General features: G+C 42.2%; 1 protein-coding gene across 4 annotated transcripts; it reads left to right on the top strand.

Annotated features, from left to right (window-relative positions):
- The first annotated feature begins 3,430 nt into the window (after window positions 1-3,430).
- LOC141016528 (cyclin-Y-like) lies at window positions 3,431-23,325 on the top strand. Of its 4 annotated transcripts, XM_073490930.1 has the most exons (11): window positions 3,431-3,584; window positions 18,449-18,523; window positions 19,769-19,786; window positions 20,074-20,108; window positions 20,438-20,532; window positions 20,633-20,668; window positions 21,023-21,080; window positions 21,287-21,406; window positions 21,976-22,142; window positions 22,407-22,569; window positions 23,209-23,325. In XM_073490930.1, exons 1-11 carry the CDS (start codon window positions 3,431-3,433, stop codon window positions 23,323-23,325), a joined length of 1,038 nt encoding a protein of 345 aa, XP_073347031.1. The 4 variants fall into 4 exon arrangements, with proteins under 4 accessions (XP_073347031.1, XP_073347032.1, XP_073347030.1 ...); XM_073490931.1 differs by lacking the exon at window positions 19,769-19,786 and having other exon boundaries at window positions 20,074-20,114; XM_073490929.1 differs by lacking the exon at window positions 19,769-19,786.
- The last annotated feature ends 1,121 nt before the right edge of the window (window positions 23,326-24,446 follow it).

The following is a 24,446-nucleotide window of genomic DNA, read 5'->3' on the forward strand; positions in this document are numbered from 1 at the left end:
ATGGAAATGAGGAGTTTCCATAGCAACCCCTGATGTTACAGCGTTGACCCTGAGTGGCGTGACGGTGATAAAAAGTGCAGATGATTTGTGTTTTTTCGTGTGTTTCTCCCTCTCGTACATACAAATAAACTCTCTGCATGAATTACACTTATCACGCTGTCTCAGACAACACACCCAGAGAGACCGGAGTTCAGCTCCTCTCTTTATCTCTTACGGACACACACACAGTGCATTAACGCACAACTCTCTCTCTCCTTTTTACACATTCACACACACACACACACACACACACACACACACACACACACACACACACACACACACACACACACACTCACAGTGGTGAATAGGTTGTTGAAAGGGATTGAAACCTTGAAACTGCTGTTTATCAGCAGAAAACCTTGCTGAAGCATCAGTCTTCCCTCTTCAACACTGTGGTTCCTTTCAAATGTTACATAAGCTTCTAGTTTCAACTGATATTTGAAATGTTTAGTTCATTTTGTGCACTGTTCAGCTTGTACAAGCCGTGTAAGTATCAGTCAGCTGGGCTATTTGTTGGCAAATATAAAACATTTCAAATACATAATAAGGATTTTGCTCGATGGATTAGTCGGCGTCGAGTCAATTACTGTTCAAAACTGCACAATTTCATTTCCAACAGTGTTTATCCAACCCTCTAAATCCACTACATTCACTGTCTTTCCATTCAGCTCGAGCTAAAAACAAACCCCGAAACTGAAAAAGTTGCAGAGTGGGAGGCTCTTTAATATTTCATTTTGTTGCCTTTCAAACATCTTCATGGCCTTTGGTCCAGTGTGGCTGGAGTGGAAATTTCCACCTAGAGACTAACCGCCTACAAGCAGTGAGAGGAGGCCTACTACCTTGACAACATGAGCGGCGCTTCATTGCTGCAGTCGGTGAGGACCTCTGCTGTTCGACACGCAGTACTGCAGCAGAGAGCTCACATTTTAGAAAGAAACAAAACAATCACACACTGTTCAGTTCTTCAGCTAGCATCTCACACAGACTGCTTCCAATGCACAATGATTGCTAAATGATGTACATGCCACAAATCACGTGACCACCATGAAAAAGTCCTTGTAAGGTCTTGTTGTTCCTCAGACGAAGGGATCCCGAGACGTCCATCAACATACAACATGATAATCACACTTCTGCAGCAGCTTCTGTCACTCCTCATGTGTATAACTGAGTGTAACCATAACTGCCTTAGAAGAGAGGCCGTCCCAAGTGTGCACCATGACACCTTTTTGCATAATTCATTGCAAGCAAAAGTCAGGAGAGGCTTCTCACGCCACCTTCAAGTGTGGACATTTTAACTAGTATACACACTTTAGCCTTGATAAGATGACACATCGTGTGTTGAGTTTCTTTGAAGCTCACTGAACCACTTTAAAGTGCTCAAGTACGAGTGTGCATCTGCATTCGGTTAATGGCTGCCCCACATGCACTGCTCATCCTTGAAGTGCTGGTTGTGTGCATCCTCAGAAATGAACACCAAGCGTCCACAAGCTCAAACTAAGCACATGAGTAAGTAAGGTTAAAGGAGCACTGCGTAGTTTTGGGGAAGACATTGACTGAATTTTTTATGCCTAAACAAACTATATAAAGAAGCTCTCTTCGTTTTCATGACTGAATAAACTGAATAAACAAACTGACCTTAGAGGGAAACACAATTTCTGTTTTACTGTATTTATATGTGGCGGACCCTGCCACCTTTCTAGCTCCAAACAATTTTTCCTCTGAGAACAGCTTGTTTATTCACCTATGGAAAAAATCAAATATTTCTGAATTTGTATTATTACCTCACTAGTATTGTAAATATAAAAAATTCTGAGTTTGAATTTCTTCTCAAAAAAACTACATAATGCCCCTTTAACTGCAGAATCTGAATGAATAGCAACGATTATTATTATATACATTATTATATTATTATTATATTATGTTTACTTATGATATCCTCAAACATGATACTGCATCGTCGCCATGGATGATGATCTGCCCTCCTGTGAATATACTTTGTAATCCTGCAGGTGTACAAATTGTGTTGCAGATTCTTATCTTTGTGTACATGTTGGTAAAAAGAAATGCTTTTATTTTGGTGGTTTTTCGTGAATCTCACATCACACATGTGTTGAGGACACGTCGCACGTGTTTTAAATATGAGACTTGCAGAATCAGTTTAAAAGTGGCCATTTTTTTATGATATAACTCGACTGTTTTCAATTTGTGGCATTCATTCATTTAATAAAATCCATCAGATCTCAGTGTTGGCCAGCAGATGTCACAATTTTAACATTTTACCCACAGTTTGTTGTTGTCAGCACAGATGCCTCAGAAATGCCATGGGGATTTAAATCTGTGGGCATTTAACTCAAATACATTACTCTGTGTGGATGCTTCCGACCCCAGAAGTGTAACCTCTTCTTACCACTGCTGCCTAAAAATGTCTTGGTGTTTTGCAGCTTTGGGCCACCATAATACAACTGTCTAACTGAGGCAGGTGAGAGGCCAAATAATCACATAAAACAAAATTGTGACACCTAAAAACCTACAAAAAAGTCATAACTGAAGAAACTTGGGTTGTGGCCTTCTGCCATCTTGAGGATTTGCTGTCCCCACCACTGAAAACTGACCAGGGAGATTATTTCACCCCTTCAGCATCTCTTGAGGCACTTAAAAAAATAAATAAATAGACTTTAATCACATCTTTTTGGCAAAATCCCCCAAATAACTCAATAAAACCTCTTCCTATAACCTAATCCTGAATATAAAATAGACCCTGAGGACAAATAACCTACAAATTGTATTTAAATTTGGTTCAGATGTTGGATAAAATAAATTATTAACATGACAGACTGTATGTTGTCTAACAGTTAACCCCTCTAATGACAGAACAGAAAGCCTATAATAAAAAAATAGACCAATCAGGCTTATCAGCAGCAGACTGATTCATAAAACCAGCTCTAACACCTCCTCTATCGGCTCTGCTCTGTCTTTTTGTAACCACCCACTTGAACCGGAACCTTTTCCCGGGATTTGCAGCCCTCCCTATCGGTCTCTCGTCCTGACAGCCAGCAGCCACAACACCGCTCCTCACGCACCGTGCGCCCCCGAAGCCGCACATCTCTGCCTCCCGGAGCGGGAATGCGTCCCGCTTTACCATGCCTGGGATAGCGGCGGTGCCAGGTCGGCCCGGTCCATACATCAGCTTCTACCGGTGGAAGTGACATATTCATCCTCTGTGACAGCCTCGACGACTGACAAGCATCCAGGGGCGCTGCTGTACGGATGCACCCTGTGCGCTCTGGTGATCGGCGGTGACCGGCTCGCGTCGGTGGGGTTGGTGACCCATCGTTCTGAGGGAAAAAGGAATCGTTAACACCCACCTCCTACCTCCGGGTGTCCAAAGATGGGGAGCACCACCTCTTGCTGCGTGTCCGCCAGCCCCAAGCTCCGCAGAAATGCTCACTCCAGGCTGGAGTCGTACCACCAGGAGTCGGATCTGAGCAGGGAGGAGACGGGATGCAACCTGCAGCACATCAGCGACAGGGAGAACGTCGACGGTAAAAACATGATCAGTGTTCAGGCTTTCACCATGGCATGAGACAGGAGGGATAATAAGAGGAAAGCAAAGTGATGGAAGTGGTTTTAGAGATGTTTTCAGCTCAGATAGATCACAACCCAACAATAAAGTAGTGCCTAACTGAGCCACAGAGAGAGGCTACTGCAAGTCAGAATATTAATATCATCATAAACAGAAGGATACACTATAAGTAGGAGTGCTAGTGATGCTGAATGGTTCCTAAATACCAAATATTGTAACTTATAATAGATTAAAATAGAGGAAACTCACCAAAACATGACAAATAATCAGAGCTCTTTCATAAAAGCGCCATAAATCAATAAAAACAATACAGCCTGACACAGAATATATAGATTTACACACAGTTTTTTTGCAATGATACCTCACATGTGGTTGTCAAATGTGTTGTGAAGGATGTGTTACAGCTTAACAATAAACTTAATTGTCCAATAAACATCTAGTATCTTTTTATATCTATACCAAACCAGTCACTGGAATAAATGTTGGTAAAGTATGTTTCTGGAAAACCACATCTGAGTTAAAACTTTCATTAGGTTCGGTTTCTATTTTTCTCCTGCCACAATGCTTTTGCTGTGGTAAGGTTTAGGCACAATAACCACCGGTTAGGGTTAGAAAAACATCATGGTTTGACTTAAAATTCCTGTTTTGGAAGCCACAAACACTGCTGATGGTCACAAACATGGCTGGTGTTGGTCCCTAAATCAAAAATATCCAGTGGATTCACGTTTATAGATGACAAAACACAGACTGGAATAGCCGTTGCTGACTTTCCACCGCCGCCCCCTCCGTCTTCTGATATGAAAATGAGGTAATAAACATGTAATGTCGTTGTGATATGACTCGTTTTGTACAATAAGGTACATAGCTTGTGAGACGTATATGTGATGTTTCTGTGGTTTGCCGAAACATTAACTGCTACATTTTATCCTGGTGACTGGGCTGGGCGATGTAGTTACAGAGGTCAATACTGGCTGGCAATATCGACTAACCGATATATGAGTCGGGCTCTGAAGTTGAACACAGTATTGAACAGTAAACACACTGTTTAGCCCTCTGAAAATATAAAATAATAAATATATCCAGCATGTTATAGACTGGTGACACTGTAGGCTATAATAAACTTCTAATAGCCTTCAAAATAAGACACGAGTCGTTGAATGGTTGAATCTTGGATGATGACTCCTGACCTCCCCACCTCTCTCATATCCTGAAGGAAACGTCTGCTGCCTCTGTTCACGCTCGTCTCTCTGTGATATTGAGCGAGTGGCAGAAATACATTATGTCAGCCATCAGTGCAGCCGGGGCACATGCAGGAGTCATGTGTGCGTTTTTTAAACTCCCGTGTGTCCTTGCAGAGAGAGATATGGAGCCGCGGACAACATCCTGTTCATGAGGGCAGACTCCTTTGTGCTGCTCTTTGTTTTCAGCCTGTGCATGAAAGAAACTGCAACTATGGAACGCAGCCCCCTCCACTGACACATGCTAATATGCATTACAATTGACCCATTCACACTGGAAAGTGTCTACTAAATGGGTTGCCTATTTCCAGCCAGCAGCCGACCATTACGTATAAATGGATTTTCTCAGAAACTGTAGAAGAAGACCCGTCAGACTCTCTCACAGGCCGGCAGGGTTTTAAATTTGTTTTTTGCATAATACACCATCAGAAGGTCTGCCTTCATATCAGGTCAATAATTAATGGGCTGTAGCAGAATCGATATATACTGTACATGCATTTCATTTTCAGATCTTGTCTTGAGTGGAGGGCGCTGGTAACACTCACCAACATCTATCGTAGCCTCTAATGGATGGTTGCTCCTGGTGTTAAGGAGCTATCACGCCAGGCCGGCTGATCTCTGTGTTGCCACCATCAGTATCAGTCTTAAGAAAGGCTGGTGTATAAATAAAGCTGCACTGATATAATTATAAATATCTTTCTTGGGTGAAAAGAACTGGAAAGACGTCTTCTGATCTATTTATTCTGCTGTAGTTGTGTGACAGCATGATGGCCCTGATTCAAAAATGAAAATGACCGTTCGAACCAAGCATATTTAGTGAAGCCAGTAACTCTTTTAAGGGTTTGTTGTGCCTGAAACTGACTAGGTTGTCGTGTTTGGGTTGAATTTTCTACTTCTCTCCTGTCACAATGCTGTGCTTATGCTCTGTTTAGGTGTAGAAACAAAAACCACTTGGTTAGGGTTTGGAAAACCGGTTTCGGTCACCATAAAAACAGCTGGAAATATCTCCAGGTGTCCTAAAAAATGTCCAGTGGTGTGACTCTGTCAGGCCTGGACGAAAATGAGGACTCAGATGCAGTGGATATCACTTTAAGCACACTTTATTGGATTCGGCTCCTTCTTTGAAGAGTGACAAATGAATAAGCTATGAAACACTTACTATCTCTTAGAGGCCTGGCTAGAAAATCGGGGAAGAATAAAACTTCCAAAAAGGGGGGAAAACACACATAAAAAGGGAGGGACAATAAAACTAGAAACAAGGAAAACAGAAGACTAGACTAGAAATCAAAACTCTCTCAAGGAGGAAAACAAAAAGGCTAGATTAATAACACAAAACGCTCCCGAAGGAGGAAAACCAAATCTAAGATAAAAAGGGACAAAAGAAAACGGCTCACCAAAACAGGAGGCTCAGCAACAATCTAATGAAAATAACAGGACAAAAGAAAAGGCTCACCTAAACAGGAGGCTCTAATACTATCTAACACTATCTAACAAAAAATCACTCCGCAAACAGGAGGACAAAAGGCAGTTACAACAAAATACAAGATCACACTAAACTAGAAAAGATTATCAACAAAAAATCACTCTTAAAGGGGAAGCAGAAAACAACTTACATGGCAAAAAATTCTCTTGGCAAAACAGACTATGACTATGAATAAGGGCTTGGGTGCACGGACTAGGACGAAACACTTTGGCACAAGACAAAGGGAAGACGCCGACTAAATACACATGAGGGAAATGGGGAACAGGTGGAAACGATCAGGGATCAGGTGAGACAATCAGACAGGTGACACATGAGGAAGGGCAAGTGACCTGAAACGAGAGGAGAGTTAGATTTCAAAATAAAACAGGAAGTAACGAGACAAAACCCCAAGACAAGACAAACCTCACCGCGGTGTGACAGACTCGAACTGCTCTTGATCTTGGCTTGTCACTCAAATAAGAATAAACTGCTACGTTCTCCTCGGTTACTGTACACCTCATACTCACCGTCTTTTCCTTGACCGGACACTTACTAGAGCTACGCACACAACCTACACACAAGTTATTACTGAAAGGAGTTGGCTACCTGCATAATACATTTGAGTTTTTTTTAAAAACACATCGTAAATTAATTAAAAATGCTAAGCGAGCCGCTGGTTAATTGCAACACACTGGGCGAGGGCAGATTATCAGCCAGTTAATCGATCACGGATGGTGTGGTTCTCTCAAATGGATAAAAACAATCATGGATAAAATGCTAAAACAGGCCAAATATACTTAGGCGGCCGTTAATACACCCGGGCGGACAGCCCAAGTGAAATATATGTGTGGGAAACACTGCAGATTGGTGCCCAGTCACATCTCAAAACAGAAGGTTTGATTGGGTCTTGATGGCTTTTTGGAACAAAACTCTACAAACGTATTAATCGTTGGACACAGTCTTGTCGTCCTTCAGTGCAGATGAATAAAGACTATTAGGCATCGTGGCTGTTGCTGCTCAAGTGAGTGGTTCCCTTTAACAGCACTGTCAGCATGGTGGTAGACCTGCTTTCTACTGAGCAGTGATGTAACTTCCCCTTGTAAACCTGAGGAGTGTATGCCACTTACATAATGTATGCCATTTGTGATTGCTATTAACTGGAGTGCTTCGTGTTAAAGTGAGTGTTTATATTGTTATGGCTCCAGCATACCTGAAAAAGGCTGGTGTGATATCATTGACGACATAGAATAGCAAAGTAGATTTTTTTTTAAAATATATATATAAATGTGTTGGATCATTACCTCTGAGCGTGGAGCCAGATGCTCTCCTAACAGAGTGGGAAAAAGTGACACGAAGAAGGTTCAAAGACAGATGAGTGACAGTCGACCGACGCTTCTTGACAGGGATAAAGACGACTTGTGCCGAGGCGCCGTCTGTCTCAGCGGGTGCGCTGATTGAAAGCGGAGCGTGTCTAATGTGTTGGCTCTATTATGAGTTCACAGACAGTATGATGGAGATTAGCGAGGCTTCATTATGATCATGCAGCATCAGAAAAACTCTTCGACACCCCCCCCACCCCCCAAAAAAGAAGAGCCCAGAGAGGCAGCTGTGAGCCTGTGTCAGAGCAGATAGGAGAAGCCACCAGGGACTGATGATCGCCAAGAATTAACGCCTCAATTTAGAGTGTGACGGTGCTTTCAAAGACATCATCTGTTCCTAATTGAATGAGCTAGCTACTGCGCAATAAAAAAAAGTTCATGAGTTATAAGTCAACTTTAATGCAGTACAGTTTGAATGTGAGACGTACAAAGAGAGGTCGACCGGCGCCGCGGCAGGAGTGTAGTGAACACACGGGGTTATAACGCCTCCGAGGCGGCGCCCGTCGGCACGTACGTCCCACTCTTGTGAATGTGATATCTCAAGAACGCCTCGAGGGAATTTCTTCAGATTTGGTACAATTGTTCAGTTGGACTCAAAGATGAAGTGATTACATTTTGGTGGCAAAGGGTCAAAGGTCAAGGTCACTGTGTTCTAATGGCGTCTCGTTCTCGTGAAAACCATATCTCAAAGAACGCATTGAGGTGATTTCTTCAAATTTGGTACAAATGTCCTCAATGACATTTGGTGGCCTGAGGTCAAGTGTGACCTCACAAAACACGTTGTTGTTTGTTTTTGCCACAACTCAAGAATTCATAGATAATTACGATAACATTTTAGACAAAGGTCTGATAGGATGAAAATGAGGAAGTTATGACATTTGATATCCAAAGGGTCCAGAGGGTAAGTGCACTGTGACTGCTAAAAACGTAAAAAATGATTAGAGCAACAGTAAAGCATCGTCAACCAAAACTATTGAGTCTAGACTGATGCCTGCGCTTTGTTATTAATGTTGAGAAAATGTAAGATTTTCAATCATGACTGAAATAATTCAGTTTTTGTCATATTTTACTAATGATAATGATTATCATGCTTTCAGGAGGCACCTACTGTATAATAAGAACACAGTTTGCCTACAGAGATGTGAACACCAGGAGAGGATGCGCAGTTCTGGAAGTACTGCCTCACTTTTGATCCGAGTCTTACAAGCTGCTTAGCAGGTGATTTATTATTTCTTGTTTGGACAAGCTGTCACACATAAAAAAGGATTACAGGATCCAGTGAGTCATGGTAAAACCTGGAGAGATTGTAGATTTTTTTGCTTTTCCTTTTCTGGAAATATCATCAGAAAAGGTGCATTTTGGCGCTTGATATTAAAGTAATTGATTACAACATGTATATTTAACCAAAGCTTGGCTGCTGGCATTGACTAAATTGTGTGCTGTATTATATCAGAATGAGTTATTTATGCATGGAAAACAGTAACAGCACAGTTTCAGTATCAGTAAAGCTGCACCGTGATGAATGTTTTCCCATCATGCCTTGACAGCAGACAGTTGTGTATCTCTCAGTATAGACTATTATGTCACTTTGGGGGGATTTTAGACTCTGTGTCCTAAAATGACATCCCAGCACCCTCTGTTTTTAAGAACTAGATAATCGCTTCACTACATAACACCATCATTTCACTGACCCCGGGGCCCTGAAGCCCGTCCAGGGCTGAACTGCTGGATAGAGTTTCAGAAAAGAGCTTAATTTGGGAGAATGAAGGTTTTTTTTCTGCTTAGCTGGGCTCATATTTTTGTTTTTTGAGATTTTGTCAGCATGTGTAATCATCCTTTGGAGCTGTTGGGGGTTAAGTGCCTTCGTGAGCGTCTTATAGAGATAAGCATCCTGTTTTATGTGATAACATTTCTGTTACTGTTAGACTAATACCTCCTGCAACAAATATTGGGGCACTGTGTTAATATGAGATAAAAACAAAGCCTCTTCATAGGAATTCAGAGAGTCGGTCACTATGTTTTATCTATGGGTGAACACAGAGGGTGAAACTGATATAAAGCTGTTCTGGGAACTTTTGAAATGTAATTTTAAATGCTGACAAGTTGACATGTGCGCTGTGCTGCAGCAGAGGAGAGATGCTGTATATAGAGAGACACCAACGCAGCTGACTTCCCACCCTGGAGGTGGAAGATGGATGGTGTGAGAGAGACAGAGAGACAAAGACGTCATATGATCTGCCTTTTCTTTGACAAAGCCTGCTGTGTTTCTCTCTCTTAAGATGACTGTTGTTTCCATGAGGCATCGCACATCAGCTGATGCTCTTTTTAGGTGCAGTGTGGTGTTGGTTTGGTGAACTTTGTGTTGTGATAGTTACTGGACGTTGGCTTGTTTTGCTCCAAAATGGCCCACGAGGTATATGATGCAGGGATTCTTGGCTTTCTTGGCCTGTTTGTAATTAAAGTCCTTTAACATTTCTTTCTTTATCTTTCATCTTTGTAGAGCCGTGCAGCAAACCGTGGGAATTTAAAACTGATAACTCGTAGTTATCAACCACTGCGTTCATACACTTTGTCCTCAGCAGTCCGTCACTTAGAAATCTCAGATAGCTGCATCTTATCTGGCTTTTTACCTTTCAACCCTTATTCCTAAGTAGGTTGTCTGTGACTTGTAGTGTCTGGGATCTATTTTGTTGCAATAAATGTAGATAATTTTACTGATTTGCTGTTAAAAGCCTTGAATTCACTGCAGTCACGAGTCCCAGGAAAGGCAGTGTGTTCAGGCCTCACAAGCAGAGTTGACAGGCGAGGCAGCCGAGGATATAACAGCCTTTTATTTATTCTATTTCTGGTTAAGAGTCAACAATAGGCTTATAGGCAGAATTTAGGCAGAACAAATTAGGTGACAAGGCAGGCGAGCATTATTCAGAAATAGGAAAAAAAAAAATGACAGCAACTAAGGGCAACATCGACGTTGGGGGAGAAATATACTCGCACCAGCGTCTCATGGAGAGCAGGTGTGTAGACATGTGACCAATCAGGTGATGGGATAGGGCGGGAAAACAAACAGGACTTCTGGGAGGCAGGTCAGGAAATGCAAGGTTGAAATGATAAGAGAGGTTAGGACTGCATTGCAATTAGAGTGCAGGGGACATGCTGAAACGATGAGGGGTGATGAGCTGAGCTGTTGCACCGGTCAGAAGAGAGAAGAGATAGTTTCTGCAAACCATGCATATGTTGAAACTTTACGGTTCTTTATGTTGCAACTTTATGTTTCTTTAGGTTTTGATTTTTAACTTTATGTTGTGACAGTGCTGCTGCAGTGTGGCCTAGTTAGGTTAATGCACCAAAAACACACGGTGAGGGTTTGGAAAATATCATGTTTTGGCTTAAAACACCAGGTTTTGTCGCCACAAAGCACGGCTTGAAATGTTAATCTGGCTCTTGAAAAATATAACATTTTTGATTCAACCAACATGGCTGAAAAAAGGACCCGACGTCGCGACCCGTGGTCTGTTGCTCGGCAGTCGTCTCACCCAGTTGTCACACTGCCTCCTGAAATGAAAGTCGGCTCATGTACATGTAATGTGAGCATGATACAACATGTATTGTAGAAATGTGAATATGGGAAGTATTTGTGGTTTGCAGAAACATAAAAATGTCAAGCTGCTCGTTATCTTGGTCAGAACCGGTGCAACAAACAGCATGTTTGGTCCTGCGTGATGATCCTTTTCATCAAGACCACAGCACGAGGTGTGTTACATGTCAGCAAACTGGAAAATACAGATGCAATAAGTGAGAAACGGAAAGTATTTTCATGCTTTTAGAAAGCTAGGTATGTCATTAAGCTCTTTTCCAGAACAGCCAGCACATAAAGAGATGGAAACAAATGAAGAATTGCTTTCCTACCTTCGAAAAACAAACATATTTTCCCCTGAAATAACTGCCCTCAAATGAAAATCTAATCACAGTGCTGTTTTCCAGCGGTGTGGTTTCTCGGCCATGATAGCAATCTTAAAGTTTGGTCCAGGGGGGGATAAAGTATATAAAACAGTTTTGCTGAAGTAGCACAACACAACTAACTTTCCACTGTATAAGCCACATCAGGCCGCAGTACTATTTTTACAGCAGCAGCAGCAGCAGCCATGTGTTTCACCAGGGGCAGATGACTGGCTCAGCTCACCGTGCTGGTGAAGTGGAAACAGCTCTATTAAAGGTTACAGTTGGAAATATTGTGGAAAAAAACCCCAAATCGATGGCCAGAAAGCAGAAAATAGAGACCTCCTATTTCTTCCTCTCCCTTTGTTGATGGTGAATTATTCCTTTCAGGCTCGGGATATTCACAGGGGAGGGTCCTGGTTTGATTTATTGACTAGTAATGGGAGGGTAATTTAGTCGCTGGTCCACACGGAGACCACCTCATCTCACTAATTATCACATCAGAGAAGCACGTCGGCTTTGAGCCGTCGAGGCAGAAAACACTTGAAAGACAATCTGATTTACATGGAGAAGGACGACATCTTACAGGACGGCGTCAGTTCTCATTACAAAAGACACTTTCAGTACACACAGCTGATATGCGTCATCTGACCCGACCAGGATTACAAGCCAGGTGAACACGTAGTTTTTCAGTACATGTATTCATAGGAAAGGAAGTTTAAAGGTGCAGTATGTAAGTAACGGCTACCTGTCGAATACATACTCCAAACCAATAGGGGGCAGCATGTTGCAATGTCGCTGCTGCAACACTTGGATTAACCCTCTGGGAATCAATAAAGGATTATCTTATTTTATCTTTTATCACCAGAGGAACTGTTAACTGTAGCCAACATAAGCTCAGATAACTGTGCAGCTAGCGGTCGTATTAGCTGGCTCTGCCATACAAAATAGATAGGGGCTAGCTGGTTAGCATGCTAACTTCAATAGATATCTCTGCAACACAGTACGTGGACGTCTTTGACATAACATAACGTACGCATTAGCCTGTCAGTAAGCATACTACTACCTCGACCAATCTCGTAGCAGCCAATCTGCAGTTTCCATAGACACGGTCAGTGTCAGTACTTGGTACAAAGTGATAGGATAATTGTGTGTGTGTGTGAGATCCGCTTTCCCAGGGAACTGCATGTATGTGCAGGTCAGTTGTATTTGTTTAAGCTCGCTCTGTTACCACTCAGGTCTTATGGTCCTTGTATGTGTGTGTTGAAACAGTATAAGGGGGGTTAGGATAACATCCTCCTGCTGTTTGATGGGTGACATGATAATGTAGAGGGAACAAATGTGCAACATGATAGCAGGAGCTTTAAAACGATCAACCAGATTTTTAAAAAGGAACATTATTAATCTCTCACTGACCTAAATGTGCTCATATTACAATAATCAATAAGTAAATTGTCCGAATCCTCTAGATTATTTATCTGGCCATTCTGTAATTAATCTGGATAACATATCAGAGTCCACTAACATGAGAAATAAATATCATTCACCTGCATCAGGGCATATGTGACAGTGTGTTCAGTCATCATTCAGTTCAGGTCATATCATCCGGCCTAGTTCTGATACACTGCAAAGATTAATAAGCATGACTGAACAGTGAACATGTTCACTGACTTCATGGGAGCGAACCAGGGTTCATGCTACCACGGACTCCAACAATAACACTGGGACCACATTCATGTGGGAGCACATTGTGGATGTAACTCAAACAGTTTTCAGAGGCAGAGCTGCTCTCGAGATGGACATAATCCCAGAAGGTGAAGCCGAGGCTACAATATAGAGACCCATAAGTAAAAAAAGAAATTGCAACAACAATTGTTTTATTTATTTGTGACTAGTTAGCTACACAGAGCACTTTAGGTCGTGTTTCAGTCCAATATTTATTCTCCCTTTAGCTTAGATATCTGGCTTTTAGATGCTAAGAGGTACATTTTCTTCAGTAGCCGCAGCTAGCCGTCAGCCTCTCTGCCATTTTTGGTGTCTGCAGCTCAGCTCAGCTTCTTTGAGCTTCAGAAAATGGCTATTATATTTGAGAACTGTGAGATTAAACCATAGCTACAGTATATGTTTTACAGTTCAAACGTAGACTGTCTGCGGAGATGTAGTGGCCTAATGAGCTAATAGTGAGCTAATAAGCATTAGACTCAGTAGAAAGATGACAGATTTTGTCTTGTAGGGAACTTGAGAAATGTCTTTGGGCCTGTGTCTTCTGTTATATCTGACCCTTTGAACATCTGAAACAAATATTGGACTTGGTTCTTTACAGTGTACATTTCAATATCTTAATCTGAACATATAACAAAACCCTGAATGCCATTTGATGGTCAGACCAAATGTAAAGAATTGGGGAAAAAAGGAGAGGACTGATCCTCAAAACCAAACAGACAGTGGTAACAGATAGCGGCACTGTGTTGCTGATGCTGCCACATTTAGGGAGACACTGACGCAGCAAGATGCTTTAAAGAAGCGGACACAGAACCAAACCAACAGACAACACTTGTCCATCAGCAGCCCTGTTTGCTGCCTGCCTGTGAGCTGTGTAGCAAAACAAGGATACCGATGTACAGTGAGGGGAAACGTTCGGGATCCTGTCGGTCATCATTTGGTTTATGTAGGATTATTGTGACAAATTAAAAATTATTCAGGGACATTTAATTTTTTTTACAAGAACCAAATAAGTACAATATTAGAAAGACAATATGTCAATTGTGGGTTGGTTCATTAAGAGCAGGGTGCGCCTGTTGTTAATTCATTATGTAAGAGCAGTAAGGCAGACAGGTTGGCTTGCCAGCTGATAGGTTAGCCGAGCTTCTCCCGTTTCACTGTGCAGATGCTGACCGCGAGTCTTCGTTAAAGTTTACTTGCAGTGCCGAATATCACATATCAACACTCGACACCAGCTGCTGTGCACTCTGGGATTTCCAGTAGGTAGGCCTAGTAGGGCAGCTCCTATCAGATTTATATAGAAATGCTTTTATCAGTCAATCAGAGAGGATGTGTGGCAACATGTTTGTTTGTCTAACGCCTTACAAACACAAGAGCGAGTCGTGCTTCATGTAAGACACAAGTACCTCTATTGTAATATTGTTTTACATATATTGTAATCAGTAAAAGTGATAATAAAATGCAGAAAATAACATTTGGTAACACAATAAAGCAGGGATTTAAAATTAGTGTGATGGTTCATAATGTTTTCCTTCCAGAACTTGAACTTTCCTTTCTACAATCCCATTAACTTGCATTTATATTCAATACTGAGGCAGCAGCATGATCTGCAGTTTAGTGTAGATTAATATCAGTAATCCAATCTTTTTTTTTTACGTTTGATATTATGTGACCCTTCTGTAATACTGCAAACTCCAGTCTTGTAAGGCACATTTCTTACATACAGCAATCATTGTGGATTTGCATTAATCCAAAATAATGAGTCAACAAGTCTGTTGAGAAAAAACATTTGTTGGTTTTTTTCTTCACTGGCTCGTTGTGGACTGAAGTGAAAAGCTGACTGGCAGCCTGAGACTCTATTTGACACCCGCGTCATAGATTTGACACGTCAGCGGCACCTGACAGAAATGACTCCACAGTGACGGGAAGTGAGTGTTTGTGCAATGACATCTGACTGTTTTTTTTCCTGAAGGATGTCATTGTTCACAAAGCACATGCATCAGTATGTAAAGACAAGAAGAAGTACTGCATTGTGTCAACAGGCTTGGCTAACGTGATGGCAGGCCGCTTTGTGGAAGAGTTTGTGACCACAAACCCAGTGTTTAAATATCCGTTGGCACGATCATCAAACATAACTCTCGATGGGATGATTGAAGACTCGGACGAGGAGGTTGTTTGTTGCCAACTCTTTCTGCTTTATCACATAGCTACACACCAAGTACAAATAATTCTTGGCTGCGAAGGCTCATGCACCTTTGTTTTCTTGTAGGCAGAGAAGAGAGAGATCCTGCATACTGTCATTTTTAACTTTAATTGGAGATACAATGTTTTGATCCGTAGATCCACAGCAGGTAAAAGGACAGTGTGCAGGAGATGACACCAGTACACGTCTGTTTCACCTGTTGAAGGTCTCCAATAAATGTGTTGTGCAAGTAAAAGGACAGTGTGCGGGATCTCTCTCTTCTCCTGTCGAAGTATCGTCATTTGAATTGAAGCAATGGCTCGTGTTATCTTAAACATAATCTGTACAGACACTAAAACATACATTCAGCATTTCTGTAACCATAGAAACATCTATAGCTGCACAGTGATATAAAACAAATCCACTAGATTTACTAATCTCAGTTGCAGTAGCGTGCAAGGTCCATGAAAGTAGTTCTACTAATATAGACTGGAATTACTTTCTTGGTCCATTTCAAATCCTTTATGTTAAAACTCTCATTCCCGCGGGGGTCACTGACCTGACACACCAGCTCATTAAGATCTAATATGTGCAAGTGTTGAAATGGTGCCGGACGCGGCGATACTCCTGATTACTGTTGCGTAAGGTGCTCAACCGACACAAGTCTAATCCAAGCTCAAGTCCGTTCAGCCTGGTGGGGCTGCTGAGGCCAGAACTAATCAGACGTGTTTCTGAAAATAGTAAAAAGAGGCGATGTGTTCGGGGGTTCTGGAGGGTTATCTGCTGGGGGGGACTAAGTCTTAGGGTTCAAATGAGTTCAGCAAGTACACAAAGAGTTTCATGACCAGCAGGTTTGTCGAGTGGTTACCTCTGTTAAGAAAGAGGTTTCTTTGGAAAGCCTCACTGAAAGTCTCACCGGGCCACATCCTAATAATACCACGAGTACACACACATTATATGATTACATGTGCACACAGTCACACCCATCGTTCCCACAACCCTCTGTGTCGTTATTCATTCATCGCTCTGTCCACTGTGCCACATATTAGATTAATATTTACATTATATAAAGCAGGTTTCTGCTGTCGGACACGAGGGCTTTACACCACACAGGAAGTTTAAAAGACTATAAACTGAAAGGTTTGGAGATATCATGATTAAAATGAGTGAGTGTTGTCCCTGTTGCTAGGCAGAGCCATTCGTATTCAGCTGAGTGGAGCCTGCAGGGTGGTCCGGTGGTTAAAAAGAGAGGCCTGTTTGAAAAGACAGCGAGCGACTCTGGATAGGATCGTCAAGACACTCCTGTTAGATAACAGCAGTGACATTTTTATTTTAATTCCCCCCTCAGTCAGTTGGTCCCGCAGCAGCTGCTGTCAGGGAGACAGATGATCGGCTCCGCCGCTCTCCAAGCGTCTTCGTCTGTAATCAAATCGCCCGGATCTTAATCTGGGTCTGCTGCAGTTGTATCGTAGGAGTCAGAACTTTTGGCAGTGCCGACTGCATGCCGGGCATTTTTAAATGCTGATTTCACCGAAAGCGACCACTTTGAAAGTATCTCGCTTGATGGAGCGTGGCTACTGGCTTTCATATTTCAGGCTAAGAGGGCAAAATACTAAGGATGCTCTCCTGTCAGTTATAATTATGCTGCTTTATCAGAAAGATCTCAGTGGAAAAACATTTTCTTTGTGTAATTAGAGTAGGACAACGTCACATTTTTACACTGTAGCATGTTTTGTTTTACTGGCCACTCTAAGAGGAGACAAAGTCGTCCCTTTCAGTTAATATTTATCCACCGTTATCCGTCTTGTCAACGTAGCTACCGCTATCTGCAAGGACACAAGGCAACAAAGCATTTGGCGTGTATGATGAGGGCACATATTTGGAGTGCTTCCCCTGGTTTATGAGATGCACACACAGATGCGTCAGCGGCTCATGGCCTCGGGCCACGATGAAGTCCAGATTAGCTTTTGGATGGGAGCATGAATCATGCCTGGATGTGTTTGTGAGTGCAGAGGAACAATAAATAAACATGTAGTCCTGCAAAGGGAAGCACACGGAGAGCAGTAGTCTTTAAAGAGACAGCTTGATTTCAAAAACATTTGGTAATCAAATAATAATCATCATTTATTAATCATTATTGTTATTAGCTTACTTATTTAATTTTTTGTGTGCTGCTGAGCTGCTGCTGCTCACTCACATGTTTGTGTTCCCGTGGCAGCTGCAGCTCGGCTCCGGCCTGTCCTTTCTGTTTACATGGATTTACGCGGTTCTGCTTTGATAATAATCAATAAATACGATGACGTGATTTCCCTGCGTCCCCTTTGAATGAGCGGGAAAGCTCGAGCGGGAAAAGAGAGGGAGGGATGGAAAGTGAAAGAAAAGTGAAAGAGAGGAACTCCCCCTCACCTGCTGTGTGTGTTCTCGTCATGTCTGTGACGTATTTACAAATACGGACATTAAAACTGTCATGAAATGCAAACACACTCACGGTGATCATGCTAACATGCTGATGTTTAGGAGGTATGTCGTCATCTTGACATTAGCTAGCCTTGTGTTAGCATTAAACCCGAGGCTGAGCCTGATGGGATTATCATTAGCAAGTATTTGGTCAGGAATCACCGTGAGTAGCACATGTTTTGGGGTTTTAAAGTGTTGAACCGAAAAAAAAATGTTATAGAGTGTGTATGTTTGACCTATCAGCGCTCTGCAAACGTAACATGGCCATTTGTTGCGATGATGAGCCAGTAAAATGTGTTTTTTTCTGCCCTCTAACACAGAAATCAATTACTGTTGCTGTACTTTCATTGAAGGAACATTAAAGTGGACTGCAGAACTGTGTGTTTCCGATCATTGTTGCCATTTCAAAAAAATTGTACACATGCTGTCCCCTTTGTGTGTCGACAGAGCTGAATATGGAGTACAATCCGTCGGACCATCCGCGGGCCAGCACCATATTCCTCAGCAAGTCCCAGAACGATGGTGAGTAGCTGTGTTTCTTACGGTTTGACTGATTTATGAGTTTAAATATTGAAATCAGTGACACCAAGTGAGTCTGTCTGAGGAAGAAACATTTGCTTGTAGTTTGACATGCATTGTACTGATTAATGCGATCCAGATAACGAGGCTCTGGAAAGAAAATTCTTCGAAACACATAAGAGATCCGGTCTCAGAACAGCTTCTTTGTGGCTAGCTGATGTCTGCAAATTTATGCCGTTGCCCAGAAGGCATCTGACTGATAGCTCCAGCGTCCTGTGTGTGTGTGTGTGGGGGGGGGGGGGGGGGGGGGGGGGGTTCAGTCATACTGTGACGGAGGAGATATTAACATGTTTCCCAGAGCCATAAACAACACAGCATGAGACCATCGGGTTTTCTTCGAGGCCGGGGGGAACAAACAGGAAGACAATGCAGCCTTTGTTAAAGTAGATGAAAACTGCATCTGATAAATGCTTTTTCCTGTTCAATTTAAAATCCACAGCATCATGCAGATAGTAGATGATTTACCACATCGTATTTGGTATTAAATCTTTTTTCTGCACGGGCTTCTTCATCAAATGATGCCAGGTGATATCACCTGAGCTCCACTGTGGTTCAAAAACTTCATTCAAAGCAGTTTGAGCTGCATTTCTTGAAAAAAAGGTGCAAGATTTGAGTTAAAAAACATTTTAAGTTGTTTTATTTGGCTTTGGTTTTTGTCTTTTTGGGTTGTTTGTTGATAATATAACAAAAAAAACATCATATGACACTGGCCTTGTCCTTTTCACGCTTCATGGCTTGTAACTTCTTGCACCCTCTCCGTCACAGGTTCCATATATCTATGAGCTGTGAGCAGTTCAACCTAAAACTGATTCTCCCTTCTCAAACTATTTATTGTCCGGTTAGTTTTAAAGTCTGAATGAGTCAAAAAGTTCCCTGGGAAACAGCAAACATGTGAGGAAAGTCAGATAAATGAAAAGTATTGTGTAGCAGAGATGTTTCTGTCTTCTTCTTTCGTCTCTTGGTGTCTCCCGATCCCTCAGATCTATCTCGTCACCCGTCGGGCCTCCCATGTTTGGTGACGAGGATGCTTACTGTAGTTTATGTTCTCTCGATTAGAGTTTTGGCCCCTCTGTGTTTTGCATATATGACACTCGACTCCACAAAGTACTCCACTGTCATCACTTTATCAGAATCAGTGACTGTACTGCAACTGGAATAAGGTTTGTTATTGGTTCCTCTTTTTTTCAGAGGTGCCCTACAGGACCGGTGAGTAGTCCTGAGTGTGACGTTGTCTCCCTCTGGTGGTGTAACAGCACTTTTGTTTCTTCAGCGAAGCTCTCAATCTTCCTGCTTTTCTAACTCGTTTATTTCAGTGTGACCAGCTTCTGTCCCTCTGTTAACATTAACATATTAAAGTGTGTTTACTCCTCGCTGTGCTTTGCTTCTCGTGATAACAGTGTGTGTTTTTCTGGATGCTAGCTGCTGGTTGTTTTGCTGCTGTCAGTGCAGAAGAAATGAAATGTACTGACCAACCTGTCTTTCTTTTTCTGCAGTGAGAGATAAACGGAAAAGCCTCTTCATCAATAATGTAAGTGTGCAGTTATTTCTATCGCTCTCCGCAAATTTAAACCACATTTAGTGCGCAAATGTGTTTCTTCTTATTCAGATAGCCCCATTAAAGCTCAGATTAACCAGTTATTCATCGCCTTCAGTCACAACCAGCAGGTCTTTGTGTTGTTTCTGAATGGACGATGCTGAAAATGTAAAAACCATCCTCAGTTCGCGTGTTGCCTGATTCTCATTCCCTCTGTGCACGACAGCCTGGCATGCTTTATGTGGGTCAGATAAAAAACATGCTCTCTCTAATAACAGTCACTATGTGTGTGTGTGTGTGTGTGTGTGTGTGTGTGTGTGCAGCATGGATCGTCGAGGAGGAAATACAGCTCCTGCTCCACAATCTTCCTAGATGACAACACAGTCAGCCAGCCCAACCTCAAATACACAATCAAATGGTAAAAACATGATGAAAAACTCTCCGTCACATTTAATTTATCGTCTACAGATCTGTTATTTCAACATAATAACACATGTATTATTTTTTCTCTTTGACAGTGTAGCACTGGCGATTTACTACCATATAAAAAACAGGTGGGTCAAACAGGATTTTCTATTGATGCCGAACTGTAATCTGAAATTTGGATTGTTTGCACAGAACGATAGACTACAGGGCAGATTAACGGTACATGTTATGACATTTTTTTTAATTTTAGTATTTTATGGCATTTTCACAGTATATGTTTATAGTTTTAATTGTGTGTTTTTCGTTTAAATATCACAAAAAATGTGCTTGATTCTCAACAATATCAGGTTTTCCTCTTATCTATTAATATCCTGACATGTTTTCTACTACAGTGACCCATTTTAACATCTAGAAGCAGTAAATTGAGAGTTTTTTTTATTAAGATTTTAATCAACCATATAACTGTTTATTTCTCATGGCAGGGACACAGATGGATTAATGCTGCTGGATATATTTGATGAGAAGCTTCACCCTCTTTCAGTAAGACTCCATCAGTTTATCTTCTTCACATCGTGCACGGCTGTTAAATTTGTCCCCGTTTGGTAATATGTCCTTGTAATTACTGTGCTTTTGAATCTCCCCACTTATGTCCTTTCCTCTGCGCTTCCTATTTCCTCTCTTCCTTCGTCTTCCTCCCCTCATCTCTTCACCTCTCTCTTTGCCTTCCCTCTCCTCCCTTCTTCAAGAAATCAGAGGTGCCGTTGGACTACAACTCAAACGACCCGGAGCAGAAGCAGATCTACCGGTTTGTCAGGACCTTGTTCAGCGCCGCTCAGCTCACTTCTGAGTGCGCCATCGTCACATTGGTGAGATTTTTCAACCTCCTCCATCCTCCTGTGACTCCTGTGGATCGTAACATAAAACGCTCATATCAAAATGTACATCCTGAGCTGCTTCTCTTATGCAAAACAAAGCACACGAGCAAAAGAAAAAGCTTTGCCAAGTGTCTTCAGAAACCTTTCCAGTGGAGGTGTGATGTGCCTTAAACTGTGCCCTCACACACACAGTTTGTGTTTAGGCCCGTGGGGGAAATTGCACCCTGATGTGTTGAGACAAGCCAGGGATGTGTGTGTAAATTGGTGATGAGAGTGTGCGTCCCAAATACCACGTCGTCTGTGTGCGTAGGCGGATCTCAGTCACCAGTTATAAATGTAGGATGTCATACGGGGAACGAATGAATGTATACCGCCTGACATCACTGAGCAGAGCATGAAAATAAATTAGTCAGACAGATTAGATCATCCGAGAACTTATTAGGTCGTGATGGTAAAGATTCCACTATTATGTTCCTCATGGCTTTTGAAAATGTTTTTTTACCGCCTTCCTTTCGTGTCCAGTTGTCACAAACGTCTCCTTTATCCATGTGGCTGTGCAGGTCTACCTGGAGAGGCTCCTGACCTACGCAGAGATCGACATCTGTCCGGGCAACTGGAAGAGGATCGTTCTGGGTGCTATCCTGCTGGCCTCCAAGGTCTGGGACGACCAGGCCGTCTGGAACGTCGACTACTGCCAGATCCTCAAGGATATCACCGTGGAGGACATGTGAGTTTATTTTAGCATCAAGAAATGGGATGTTGAGGATTTAAGATCCATGTTAGGATTAGGTTTGGGTCGCTGGTATTAACCCCTGGACACGTTAGAACAAATGTGTTAAGGAAAGGCCGGCTAGTGTTGACACTGGAGTGGGTAAAAGCATGGACTAATGCAAGGAGGCAGATATTTATTACAGAAAGCCCGCAGTGAAGTCAGGGGAAGCAGAAAATCCTGATTTCCTGAGTGAACCTTCAGCTCACTTCTCCCCGACAGGAACGAGTTGGAGCGCCAGTTCCTGGAGCTGCTGCAGTTCAACATCAACGTGCCGTCCAGCGTCTACGCCAAGTATTACTTTGACCTGCGATCGCTTTCAGAGTCCAACAACCTCAGCTTCCCCCTGGAGCCGCTCAGCAGAGACAAGGCCCAGAAACTAGAGGTGAGATTCAGCTCTCTGTCTTAATGTTGCTTTTCTTTTTCCTTTCCTCCCATTTTATTTTATTTTTTTTACGTTTTTCCTCCCATTCGGCAAAAACATCTGAAGCCACTGTGTGTAGAATTTGAAGATTTCTTACCTTACCACCAGTGGAAGTATCAAAAAAGACAGATACGTACCTAAACAAGTGAACAGGTCGGTTGTCGGTTCTGTCCAACTGTCCACCCTGACCTCCTCCCTGTGCGTACTCTGTCAAATGACTTCCTCCTTTGCTGCTCTTATACTCACTACGGCCACTAGAGGTTGTTGTCTAACAACAGATGTAAATATGGGTCGTAATAAGCTGCTTGCATCGCTTTTCTGATGAGGACCGATCTAAATCTGAATCTAAATGAGCACAGAACATGGAACAGATTGTTCTCAGTCTCTGTTTGATGTGCAAACAAGACAAACATGATGACTCTCGTGTGCCATAAATTTCAAAGATGTCGTATTTACAAAGAAATTCTACAAAGAGTGTCTTTACTACCCGAGACTAAGTTTAATTCCAAGCGTGCTTTATGCAAACAGACGAGGCAGTTATTTTAATGATTGCACATCACAGAGAAATACTTAAAAACACTTTCCATGTCCTCTGTTCAGGCTATTTCCAGGCTATGTGATGACAAGTACAAGGACGCACGGAGAGCCGCGAGGAAGCGCTCAGCCAGCGTGGACAATCTGTGTGGGATCAGATGGGTTCCTGCAATCCTCTCCTAACCTCTACTAATCTGCTATGTACTGAACGCTGGCATCAGACCGCAGACATTGAAGCAGAACAACATGGTTCTGTTTAAAAAAACTTCAGTTTGGATACGGAGACGGAGAACTTGGTGGAGCAGTGATTGAGCAGAATCACCCTCTGGACCTTACACCTTCAAACTGGAGGCAAGACAGTTCCTGTATCTAAGTGAACGCGATGCCTTCAGAGTGCCTCAACTCAGAAATAAGTTTCTGGTTGTTAAATCATCTGTTCAGATAGATCTGGCTTTGGACCGATAAAGAAAATCCTGGACGAGAGAGACAGCCTTGAAAACTTCCAAGGACATCGTGAGCACGTCGTAATATGTCGGCACTCAGTGTTCTGGATCAGTCCAGATTAATCTGTCTGCCTTAATTTGAAAAATCTGACAGAAACCTGCCTTTGAGACGGCGCTGCAGCCTCACAAGGAAGCATGTTATTTATTTCAGTTGACTATGTGCACTCGTGTGAGCAGCTGCAGCCGCCTCAACCCCGTAGTAAGATGCAGAATCAAAAACAGAAACAGTAGCGTAGCACTGGAGTTTCTACCCGTTATTTATTCACTTTGACAGGTCTTGGATAATAAACAAGTGTTAGCAAGTTTTCCCCTTTTGGAAAATCTTCATATTTAAAGGTTTACAGTATTCCTAGCGTACCTCTCAATACTCAGGTAGTCCGGTTCAATCTTTGGATTTAATGCGATGCTCCACGTTTGAATATAGTGAGGGCTGAAACACAAATTATGACCAGTGACACATTGCAGATGCAGCCCAGAAAGAATAAAGAACATTCTCAGAGACGTCACTGATACATTCCTATTTTGGGAACTTAATTATGGACATAATCAAGCAATTAGCACCACATTTCCTCAGACTGTTTAAAACTAAATAACGCCAAGAGGTTCTGGTTGAACACTCGTCACATTCTGGAAACATCCTAACATGACTTTGACGAGCTAACTCAAAAGTTTAGAAAGCTTTAAGTAGAGTGAGCACACATCTCTGGTGACATCTGGTGGTACATATGAGCATTGCACAAAACTCATCATTTCAAGGTTGTGGTGATTTTAAAGGGTGAGTTCACCCAAATTCAAAACAAA

Source organism: Pagrus major, chromosome 21 (assembly GCF_040436345.1).
Source record: "Pagrus major chromosome 21, Pma_NU_1.0".
Lineage (NCBI taxonomy): Eukaryota > Metazoa > Chordata > Actinopteri > Spariformes > Sparidae > Pagrus > Pagrus major.